Source organism: Priapulus caudatus, unplaced genomic scaffold, assembly GCF_000485595.1.
Source record: "Priapulus caudatus unplaced genomic scaffold, Priapulus_caudatus-5.0.1 Scaffold592, whole genome shotgun sequence".
NCBI lineage: Eukaryota > Metazoa > Priapulida > Priapulimorpha > Priapulimorphida > Priapulidae > Priapulus > Priapulus caudatus.
The window spans coordinates 67,502-80,347 of record NW_014577653.1 but is presented as its reverse complement, the minus strand read 5'-3'; the positions used below and the strand labels follow the sequence as shown (position 1 = coordinate 80,347).

At 38.7% G+C, this 12,846-nt stretch overlaps 1 protein-coding gene across 2 annotated transcripts in view; it reads right to left on the bottom strand.

Moving 5' to 3' along the window:
- The window catches only part of LOC106811933 (proteasome activator complex subunit 3-like), an 18,809-nt gene extending 7,285 nt beyond the window's left edge, over window positions 1-11,524 (bottom strand). The window contains exons 1-5 of one of the 2 annotated variants that reach the window (XM_014815676.1): window positions 11,470-11,524; window positions 7,171-7,206; window positions 6,839-6,901; window positions 6,443-6,541; window positions 6,121-6,163 (exon numbers count right to left, since the gene is read on the bottom strand). In XM_014815676.1, coding sequence (XP_014671162.1) covers window positions 6,121-6,163; window positions 6,443-6,541; window positions 6,839-6,901; window positions 7,171-7,203 — 238 coding nt within the window. In that variant the 5' untranslated portion in view covers window positions 7,204-7,206; window positions 11,470-11,524. Of the gene's footprint in view, window positions 1-6,120; window positions 6,164-6,442; window positions 6,542-6,838; window positions 6,902-7,170; window positions 7,207-9,786; window positions 9,806-11,469 lie in introns of those variants that run through there. The other variant, XM_014815675.1, reaches the window with a different exon arrangement.
- Window positions 11,525-12,846: the final 1,322 nt, after the last annotated feature.

The following is a 12,846-nucleotide window of genomic DNA, read 5'->3' as shown; positions in this document are numbered from 1 at the left end:
TGTTGTTCATTGGCTGATGATGGCGTGAGCAGAACACGTGATAAAAAACAATCGCGTTGTTGGTTCAACTGTCTTTCTCCGTACACGGCAGCCGGCAAAAGTCAAACTCATTTGACTTTCGCCGTCGCCGTGAAACCGGGATGTAAAATTAATGGCGCCGTACGTGCCGTGTCAGTGGATACTGCGCCTTAAGATATAATAGATTTGAACTTTGCCGGTAGGGGTGAAAGACGCCGTTTCCGTGGCGTTCCGTGCCGCGCCGCGTGTGTGGAGACGGGCCTACAGACAGATAGATAGACCGACGGACAAACGAACAAACGGACAAATAGACCGACGGACAGACGGGACAAACGGACAAACAGACAGATAGACAGACAAACAGACAGACATACAACCAGACAGACAGACAGACAGACAGACAGACAGACAGACAGACAGACAGACAGACAGACAGACAGACAGACAGACAGACAGACAGACAGACAGACAGACAAACAGAGCTGATGGAACCTACATGGGGCAGTATAGTGGAGCTCTGTCACGTAGAGACTGTACGATTTACACAAGACAGACAAAGAGATCAGATATAGATTAAGAGAGAGCGAGAGAGAGGGCGGGGGGAAAACGTGACATATATGGAGAGAGAAATGGACGATCTATCGATGAGATTATAACTTATACATGTTTACATACATAAATAACTTGTGTATTTTATATTCGTACGTACGTTTACCTCAGAAATAAGGTAGCGAATATCACGAGAGACAAGCAGGCGTGGGTGACGGCCCATATGACGAGTGATATGACGAGATATTCTTCCTGCAGTCACGGTTAGTCACGGTCACAGTAAACTCACATTTTCCGCATCTCATCTTTCATAGGATCTCAGGATTGTAATCGTGGCTGGGCCATATCAGGTTGTGGTAGAATTACTGATAGTAGAAGGTTCTGACATAATATTGCTATATTGCCATAATTAAGGTTCTGCTATATATAATATTAATCGTATGTGTGTGTGTAATGCTGCGGCAGATAGGCGGGCCTTGGTTCTGCTGGCTGGTGTCATGATCGATCCTGTGCCCGCCGCGTTTCGACCTGCCTTCCGCCCGGACGTGCGTTCCTACAACGTTACGTTTGACTTCGAGCAGACCGTGATGACGATCCGCGCCGTAGCCATGCACTGTGACGTCACGGTGACGATGAGATACCACGTGATACATCACGACATCAGCCAGAAGTAACAAGTTAATATTTCACCTCATATCGCGCGTGTTTCGAATGTTTAACAAATTAGTTAAAAGAAAATGCAATAAACGTGATTAACGGCGCTCTCCGCGTTACCTATTTATTTTGCTACAGTTAAGCTAAAGGAGATTATAGCCTAGAAACTGTAAAATTAGTGGTATCACTATAGCACTTGAAAGTATATCGCACTTCGAGCATCGATCGCGTCTGTAGTCGCGCGTCGTCGGGTAAATTCGTGGGGGTCCTGTCATAAAGTGCCAAATAAAGCCTCTACTGGGAAATCGAGTGAAACAAGCTGGATTCTTCACTAATGTGTTGGTATTTGTCCATATAAACCCCCCAAAAAATTACAAAATTTTTGTTGGCCGGAAACTTTTTTACGGGTCACGCCCTTTTTCCGATTTTCGCGATTATGGGAAAATTGTGTAAATCTTACCTAAACACTTTATAGTCATGTTATACATGTTAATAGGGGTATTTTGGGGCGGGGAGTCGATTCCAACAGTCAGCTAGTTTATTCATAAATTGAATTGTTAAGGCTTAATTGACCAATTAAGCTAAATTAAGCTCTAATTTTATATAGATCTCTCTATATTACTCTAATATCACTCTTAAATTATTATAAAATTTATTATAATAAAATACAGACTATAGTGCCGCAAATATAAAGTGCAAAAGTACACTCAGTACAGTATATGCTTGCTACCATTTTGCCCATTTTCCACCCTCGATCTGCAACGATAACGGTACCCTAAGAACTGTCGCCAAAGCTGACCTGGGCAGCATTATAAAGCAGACAACGGTGTGTGGTGTGATGCCAGAGAAGCTGAAGATAGTAGTAGATGGGGGTCTCCTCTTCTACACTGTGCCGTAGGAGAAAGGGACAACCTACGGAGAAGTTGTGCAGTGCTATATTACCTATGTTAAGAAGCACTTTCCCCATCCCGAAGACACTTACATCATCTTTGATGGATACATGCAACCCAGTACTAAGGACATGGTACACACAACAAGATGCCCGATATCATCTCTAGAAATAGACAAAGCGGTTGACAATGTTGTGGACTGTGAGCGGGAGCTGCTGCTCTCGAATCCAAAAAACAAACACAAGTTCATTGGCTTGTTGATGGAGGGGCTAGAAGTGGAGCTCTACCACGTTAGCCAGTGTGTAGCTGATGCAGACTCATATTTTGTACGAAAAGCAATGGAGCTCTCTGAGAGAAGCCATGTGTGTGTGGTCGCTGAGGACAGTGACATCTTAGTTATGATGCTTCACCACATGCGCTCACCTAAGCACTGCGTATATCTGAAACAACCGGGGAACACCGTGCTGGATATCGGATCTCTTGCCCAAGCCCTCCCCGAGCCTACACTCAACACGCTCCTTCTCAACCATGCAATGTCGGGGTGTGACACAACATCAGGTTTCTTTGGCTTCGGTAAGACGCGGTTGTTCAAGTCAAAGATCCTGGAGAAGATGACAGCGAGCACAGCCGAATTCTACTGTAGGAGTCAACAGACCGGATGGTTAAAGCAAGGAGTGAGATCATTATCCAGATGTACACCAAGTCAACAGATCCTCCCTTGCTGTCACTAGACAAGTTGCGCCACAAGCTCTTCCTAAATGCTCTGCACAAGAAGAAAGGAGCTGTACATAGAAAAGTTGACCACAGACGGCTCCCTCCCACCTCCTCAGCTGCGAAGTACCACTGTCTCAGAGTGTACCATCAGGTACAAGAGTGGCTATTTAACACTCTTGACCCCTCAGAATATGGGTGGGTTCTGAACTCCGATGGCAAGTATGGACCCCTCTACACAGACAAGGCAGTGGCACCTCCCAATTTGCTCAGATCCATTAGCTGTGGGTGTAAAACTAACTGCTCTTCAAAGCGATGTGGCTGCAAGCAGCTTGACCTCCAGTGTACTGATTTCTGTGGCTGTGACAACTGTGAGAACCAGACTGTAAGTTTAACCGGCAACCAGGAAACCGGAGATGATGAGGAAGATCAAGGATCGGTAGGGGACGCCGAAGAAGATGTCCCAGAAGATTGACTTTTCCAATTTATCGACTAAACTTGTTGTACTATAAGTTATAATATTGTACTAATTATTGTACTATAAGTTATGATATATAGGACTATTTTGATAGCTTTGGTTGATTTGGGGACATGCTGTAAGTTAATTTTTTGTACAGTGCATTAGACTTGTTACTCTTCCTGGACGATTGTGATACAATAGTTCTGTTTAAGAACAAATTATATTCTATTGTTTGTATTCAATCAAATCCTATGTGTATGATTCTTTATTGAGTATCTTCGGGTTGTCGAGTTCGTAAAGCTTCATAATCAATACTTGTTTAAATTTAAACAGTAACGCGTATGGTTATTAATGATCGATCTATAACACGTTTTAGGGATGAATCATACTTCTGAGTGTTTAAATAATACCAGAATTCGATCGGGCATCCAAAAAAAAACCCAGAAAGCATACCTAACATGCCATATGTCAGAAAACACCGAAATTTTGGTACTCGACTGAGCTTAATTGAGCTTAATTGGTGAATTAAGTCTTAACCGTTGGAATCGACTCCCCGCCCCAAAATACCTCTATTAACATGTATAACATGACTATAAAGTGTTCAGGTAAGATTTACACAATTTTCCCATAATCGCGAAAATCGGAAAAAGGGCGTGGCCCGTAAAAAAGTTTCCGACCAACGAAAATTTTGTAACTTCTTTTGGGATTTATATGGACCAATACCTACACATTAGTGAAGAATTCAGCTTGTTTCACTCGATTTCCCGGTAGTGTGCACTTTATGACACCAGAAAGCATTACGCTTTTTATTACATAATAGCTGTAATAAAACTAGTTTTATTAGCATGAATTTATATCATTTCATCTCATTTCATTGGCGTGCGCGACAGCTGCGATACCTCTCAGCAGGAAACGAGGCGCGGTTTTGTATCGCGTTATAGTATATAATATATATAATTTGCATGCTATAATTCTAGTTCCTAGTCGACAGAGTTGTATTAATCGTAATCCCGAGCATCATTCTGCATCAATCCCTGTTTTTCATACACGTATCTGCAAGTATAAACGTACGACGATACCGTAATCCGGGGGGGGGCAACTCCCTATATAATGTATGGTAGGTATGTGCCGCGGTTATGACCCCCATTTTCACCTCAAAATTTCCGCACCGGAGACTCCCCTTTTCACATATATATTTCCCGTCCCGGAGCATAGGACCTACTTTTTCCGCACGTTCCGGAGGCCTCCTCTCGCAAACCAACATGTCCAGTTCCGGAGCATCGTACTTTCCAGCAAACCCTAGTTCTGGAGACCCCCATTTTGATGTGCTGAGTTAGTACCGGACCCCTCCAATTCCATCTCTCAAGCGGGTGGCACATACCTGCCCTATTTTGTAGGGAGTGCCCCGGGACAGTAATTCATTTTTGTCTAATTCTATGTTAGGCAGGACGATAGGCCCGATGACGCAGTTAATTTTATTCTGTAGCTGTTACTGGTAATGTTAGGTTACGTGTAGTAACGCTGAGAGGGTCTATGTCCCCCAGGGTACTGCCGGAAAGTACCCTGGGTACGGTCCGGTATACCGGAACTGGTACTATCTAATATGCCGGACCGTACCTCGCCTACTCCACTAACGAGTCTAGGGAGTCGCCTACGCCTACTCCCTAACACTAACCCTAACCATATCAAATAGTTACAAAATTTTTGCCACATGTTAAGCACAATATGGACCAAAATAGCGCGTCAGGATTTTTCTTTAATTTACATATTTACCGAGAAAACTCGAAAAAACTGCTTAAAAATCAAGTTGTGTGAAAAAATAGAAAATTTTAGCGAATAAAGAGGCATAACTAATAAAGTACGGCACTTAATAACAATCCCTGACGCGCTTTTTTACCACAATATGTTATCATTAAAACGAGTGTAAAATTAAATTAATCCGAGTTGTAATCACAGAGAAATATCCATTTATACATCGGCTATGTCAGAAATCGAAACGGCGAAATCAGCGTTTTTCTATTTTTCACAATGAGTGACCGCCTGTGTGCAAAATGGGTGAACGTATGTGATATATCTATTGTTAGTACTTACTGCGACATATCCATGACTAACTGACACCACTAAATTGGTAAAATGTTCCATGCACCTTCCGCCAGAAATTCTGAGAAATTACAAGGTTACCATCGCAGAACGTGCGAACTCCGCTCATCCTGACATCACAAAGCTAATATGTCAACAAACGCCAGTGATGTACGCCCACCAATGTAAGGTGTGTTGCGAGGTGTTAGAACTATTTTGGGCGTGGGATACTTGTTGGATCACTAGCAGATGTACATGAATGTACATGAATACATGTAATGACAGCTGTAGCAGGGTTGACACTTAATGATACCAGCTTAGTTAATATTGTGGGTGCATCATGTCTCTGATGTCATAATGACATCAGCCACTGCTTACTACACATGTACGCGGGCAAGCAAAAACGCTCTGACAGTTCACATGTACTGTTATATGGAGAAATTAGCATGTACACAGGTGGCACATAGTGTTAGCCATCGAATAAAGTTGAAAACGAAAAATCGATGAAATTTCATGCACAACGTGGAGAGTATAATCCTTAAGTTTTTTAAATTTAATTCTACTTTGGTCAATTTTTTATTATTTTAAACCTCCAAGAAATAAATTAAAATTTGATTTCAAAATTTGCTAATGAGTGGTTATTGATATTAATGGCTGATTGCATTTTATAATGACTACTTATTTTATCTGGCTATAGTATGATAGTCTGAGCAACTAATATTAATGAACATTTTCATGCACACTGGTCTTTATTATTACCAATCTCATTTTCGACCACGTCTAGCTTTCTCTTCTTTACTGGCTGAAAATGAATAAAAGCAACCAGTCAGTGACAATTGTGATAAATAAAGTATTTAAAATATTCACCTATAAACTTTTTATCATGCGACTGTATTGTAAGAAACATTATTAGGGCAACAGAAATAAAAATTAGTAGCACAGCTATCTAATGATAGGTGCTGGTGATATTGGTTATAGCTAGGTAATAGCTGGGCTGATGAACGAGATTTCCTGTGACGTAGCTAATAAACATACTTGAAACATACTTGATTTAGAAATGCAATACTAAACTATGGCATACCATTCCATCACAGTTTGCAGCTCCCCCAGCAGGTGGGGGCACTGGTATATTTATATCCATATGCAAGAGATTAAGATCTTTGTTTGCAAACAGTGGCGACTGAAATAAATAAATAATTATACACTGTTAAATAATTTCTAAGAAAACACAATCATCTTGATTTTATATATGAATAGCAATTTTAGGCATCTTAGTTACCTAACGTGTAACAAGCAATGAATAGCAGATACAATCAAGATTAACCAACTCTTTTTTGTTTGCTTATTGCTGGTGACAGGTCAATATTCATTAGCAGTGTTCATTAGTATTATTTATAGTAGTACATCCGTTCATTAGAATAGCAGATTAAATGTTACTTTTCCTATTCAATTGTAAACCACATCCCTCCCACCTTACCAGAAGTAAATCATCAAGTTCTTGCACTTTCTTCAGAAATACATCATTGACCAACTGTTCAGCCTATCAGAAAGAATATTAAGCATAACAGTTAATGTACGTGCAACTGTTTGCCAATAAATAATAAAATTTTACTGGACATTATTAATTGAAATTGGAAATCATTTGCCAATGCACACACAATAACAGCAGCATACTTGTAAGTAGAGTTCTGTGAACAAGAGGTCCTTCAGAACTGACCACACATGATTATATCAGGAGTTAATAAAGACAGTTTGTCTTTATTAACTCCTGATTATATGCAAGTAAACAAAAAATTAGTTCTTATTTACCTCTTTTTTTATCTTCTCCTTAAATTCTGCCATTGCCTGAAAAAACATTGAAAGTTACTCTATGCAGCCTAGGAGAAAGTTGGAGCCGACAAAGCTCCAGGGTATTCAAGAAATACGTTTGCTGAGCGTGTCATGTGCTGACATAAGGTTTAGATTGGCAACTGCCAGACAAGATTACATCTCATTAAGTAACCTAGTGGTTATATAGTTGTACAATGTCTATATTGCTTACCATTAACATTACCATTACCATAAAAGTTACCATTAACAAAATGTAAGGACAGGGTCTTGCCAGAAACACGGTACCTCACCGTATAACCACGTCAACATGAAGTCAACAAACAGATTTCAGTCACAGCATATTTTGGTAAAAGTCACAATGCACCAGTGTTCCAAGATGTTAGCTTTACTTTAGAGACTTGCTGTAATGCAAGCAATACCAGTAAGTGTTGCAATGGTTGCAAAAATAGGAAAATGGTTAGGAAGACTATTGGAAATCATTGCCTTAAAAATGCTTGCATTTTATCTCCATAGCACTAGTTTTAATCATTATACCTAGTGATGTTCTAATGATCGATTATAATCGAAAGTCAGTCGTTTGCAGCAACCGATTAAGCGCTTGATTATCAAAATAATTAATTGATTACCAAAAAATATTAATTGAAATAAAATTTGTAAACATTGATGAAATGACTCTTTATATTATTTTTGTAATTTGTGAGGTTACTTTACAGCTTGGAGACAGTATATCTAACCTACACCAAACATAATCAAGTATAATACTATTACATAGCTCTTAGAATATTGTAATTTGTATTATATGATATATTTTAATAACTGGTAGCAGCGATCAATAACATTCAAACAATTATCTTCGATCATCGATCAGTTGCGTGCAACCGATGATTGATCGATGATGAAATTCCAACCGATTCCCATCACTGATTATACCTCATATACTACCACGTGCAGTTAATAAATACCACTGATCACACTCAGTTTGATTTTGAAACAAGGTCCATTATGAGCCTACACAAACAGGGTGTTTTCTTGAATTTTATAGTTAAAGTGATTACGTCACGAATTTCTAGCACCATCAAGTAGTATATTTGTGTGTTATTTGTACAAAATAAAATGTATGAAAATACAAAATTTTTAGTGTTTCTGTTTACTTTTCATGCAATATATACCTTCTTTATATGCCCTAATTTGCCGGTGAAAACCGAGAGATGCCAGTATCTGAACAGTACTGGGGGAATAGTGTTAGACAACAGAAATTACCAAATCGTCTAGATTTTTGCCAATTTAACCAACGTAAAAACATTTTTATCAGGTGAGAGTTTGAGGATATATTTAGTAACGTTAGTTCTTACTTTTAAATTTTAATGTAAAAAAATGGCAATTTTATTTTAACAATTTTACCATAGAAAATTCGTGACGTAGTCAATTTAAGGTTAGTTCTTGTCAAATTTTTACATTATAGTAAAATGTTTTGAGGTTATTCTACAGTAAAGGATGGTCATTGGTTAATGGTTATGCAATTAAAAATTGCTTGAATTTACCTTTCATTTTGTAAACAATGACTGAATGCACATAATCAAACCAGGCAATGCTGGCTAGTGCCAGAGGCACTTAAAGCATTTTAATAAACACATTATAATAAATAAACACAAATTGTACTTACTATCAAGTCTTAATGTATATATGCCCTCTATTGTCTAATAATTCCAAGTAAATGCAGTTCAAACGCTCTTCTAAAGCACATCATCTTTCTGCATAAACACCACTATGTACAAACGCACACACAAAGACACGCACACAGTGCAGATAGAGCAGTTGGGAAAGCAAGAGTGCCAAATTTACATACTGCTCGCTTCATTTCACACTATCACAGCACAAATACACGGCCATTCAAAGTTGATCAAAAATAGACAGATCAATACTGGGGATCGCAGTAGAAAAAGCCTCAAGTTTGCAACTAACTAATGAGGAAGGGAAGGAATTCCAATATGGAATGGCAGAAACAAATAAGCTTACAGCTAACTTAAAGGGATCCTTTCAAGATAACACGTGTCGTAAGTAATGATCACGCTCAGATGATCGAGCTCAGATATGTTTGAATTATCACTTGATTATAACGTAATTTACGCAGATTAATCTTGTAAAACCCTTGTAAAATTTGTCCTTTGCAGAAATGTAAATGGGAGCAACTAGTATTTAATATCTGAAAATCCATATTGACATTATTTGCTCATCAAACATAGTCATGCATGTGACACTTTTCCTGCATGTTATTACATCCGCGCAACGGTGGTCATGTAATCGGTCTCGTGTGTGTTCGTGTGTGTGTGTAGCGTTGGCGCGATCGATTCAGCACCAGCTTGCCTTACGGCGTCCAGTCAGCAGCAGCTCGCCTTAGGGCGTCCAGTCAGCAGCAGCTTGCCTTAGTTCGTCTAGTCAGCAGCAGCTCGCCTTAGGGCGTCCAGTCAGCAGCAGCCAGCGAGCCAGCTGTTATACACATGTATACATGTTACACGCTCGCGGAGGTATGCACTCTCCGTGAGTGCCCTCTGTCTAGTTATACATGTACTAGTTACTATTTGGCCATTTATTTACCATAACTTCTTATTGAACAACAGCCAAAGTGGCACTTGAAATGCCAGTGCCTAGGCTTCGACCCAATCGCCAATGTGACAATGTGATCACAGATCAGATCACATTTCACAACTGCCAACAAATTGAACAATACATTGTCATTGTCATTGATTAGCCTTGCCTGGCACACAGGCACTTAGAACGTCTCAATAAAAAAAAGGTAAATAAACACGAAATGTATTTACTACCAGTCCAATGTCTTAATGTTTCTCTACTCTATTTCGCCTATTATTGCCGATAATTACCTGTAAATGCCGGTCAAATGCTCATCTGCAACACACAAATACACCGCACGCACGCCCTGTTCACAAACAACATGAATAAGAGAGCAGGTAGGAAAGCATGATCGCAAAATTCACTCGACACTCGCTTCATTTCACACCATTACAGAACAAATACACAACCAACAGCCTCCATCTTTCCCGCATGATTTCACGAGATATCTCCGGCTGGAGTAGGTAAGAACAAAGGAGATAGTTATGATTCGAACAAGTGGCCATTTAGCTACACATAGATACCAAGATGGAGGCTGTTGGTTGTGTATTTTTTCTGTAAGCGTCTGAAATGAAGCGAGCGTCGAGCGAATTTTGTGATCACGCATTCCTACAGGTCTGCTCTTTTCTTCTTGTTGTTTGTGCACAGGGCGTGCGTGCGGTGTACTTGTGTTTTGCATATGAGCATTTGACCAGCATTTACAGGTAATTATCGGCAATAATAGGCAAAATAGAGTAGAGAAACATTAAGACTTTGGTAGTAAATACATTTCGTGTTCATTTACCTTTCTTCTTCTTTTTTGAGACGTTCCAAGTGCCTGTAGCTGTGGGCTTAGCTCTAGTACTATAGCCCGCTTACATTAACTGCCGCAGGCCTGCGGCAGTTAATGTAAGCGGGCTATAGTACTAGAGCGGCGCAAATCCACTTTAAGCACCTTAGGTATCACGAAGTGATGCACAGATTTCTGTGTATCATCAACTGATGCACAGATTTCTGTGTATCATCAACTGATGCACAGACTTTCCGTATATTAAGGAATAATGCAAAAACCCTAACCCTAAGTCATAAAGTATAACCTTAGCCTTAGGTATCACCATAGATATATACAACACATGTGTTGTATGTGTTGTATATATATCTATGGTATCACGAAGTGTGTTACTGGTAGGGTTAGGTTTAGGGTTTTTGCATCATTCTTTGATATACGGAAAGTCTGTGCATCAGTTGATGATACACAGAAACCTAGCTGTGCATCACTTCGTGATACCTAAGGTGCCTAAAGTGGATTTGCACCGGCTCAGGTGAATCCTAGTTTAGCACCCGGATTAGTTTAGCACATTTGTGAAAACACATTTTCGGGGTCCCAAACTAGGATTGAGCATGATTAACAGACTCTGTAGACTGTTACAGAGTACAGACTCACACCCAGACTCCGAGCATGCTGTCAGTGTCAGCGACTGAGTGAGAGATACCGTACTGAGACTACAAAAATGACAAGTACAGTTATACCTCTAATTTATAACAACGGTAAGATGACGTTAACAATCTAAGCACAATTGATTTGTATGTAAATTGTATTTGTTGAACTTTGCTAAGAATATTACCACACAAATCAACAAACTTATTGTCAACAAATTATTAACAACTTACTATTTCTCGTTATCTCTCCAATGCTTACCGGAAAACGCGTAGAGCGCCAAAAATTTGACCGGAACTCGATAATTATCCAATAGAAAAACGCTTACGTATTTTATTTTATTTATACGCTGTGTTTATACCATAGAGTTATATATTTATACAACTCTATGGTTTATACATACTGTTACAATAAATTTTAAATTCATGAAATTAGATAACTACCAAGAATATACACACAAAAAAGTTTGACTAACACACTCACTACGTACACTAATATAAATAAAGTATTTTTTCATCGCATGAAACAAATACGATATCTTCTAGCCATGACTACCAGGGGATGACAAATTGTCATTATTTGACAATTTACAATTAACAAATTACAATTTGTCATTATGTAACCCCTGATATAGCTATATATATATAATGTATGTCACCCTTTTCACGTATCATCATGATCATGTATATTATTTTGTTGGGCTTCATTGTACATCCACTTGAACATAATTATTCTATTATGGACTCTTGATATATGTAATGTATATATATCATCTCATCGTATCACTAATTCACATTGTGTAAAGTTGTAAATTAATTTGCAAGTTAATAAATTGATTTGTTATTCTGTGAATTGATTTTAAATTTTGAATTAAAATTTCTCGAACAATATAAAGTAATTTGTATTTTTATTAATTAATTTGAAATGTTTTAAATTTATTTAAAATTGTGTATTTTAAATGTTTGAAAATGATTTTTGAAAGGGATAGCTTTCCATACAAATGAGTGAGTGAGAAGAAGTCAGTTTTAATTGAGCAACCATCGACGTACATTATAGAAACGAAGAGTATATATGGGAGAACTCCCATTCTATACTCTTGATAATTATATGTGTAATTTTGTATGTGAAAATAAATGTTTGAGATGTGAAAGTCTGAGATGTGGGCGAGTGATGGCATTACACCTAAATGATCGCCATTTAACGTTTTTATAATATTCAGATTTAGGCACTGCCTAAAAGCGGAGCACCCGATGTGTAACGTGTAAGATTGAGAGGATACGCTTATTCCACGTAGCTGCTATATACCACGTGACAACGGTGTTTCCCTACCCATAACACAACTTTTGTCAAAGGTTAATTGGTTGCATGGAAGTGTTTACTTTGTATGAGTTTTTTTAGGCGGTAGCACACGGTTGCCATCTGTATATATCGCAATAATAATTTATAAACCAAAATGAATCACAATTTGTGACGGTAGATGGCGCTATACTCGCTTTGATGTTTCTTAGCGACGGCGTTCGAAATAAATAGGTTATGCTGCGTTCCGACATGTTTTGTAAAACTTTACTCTAATATAGACGTTTTATCGGCAGGGTGGAGAGGAAATACCA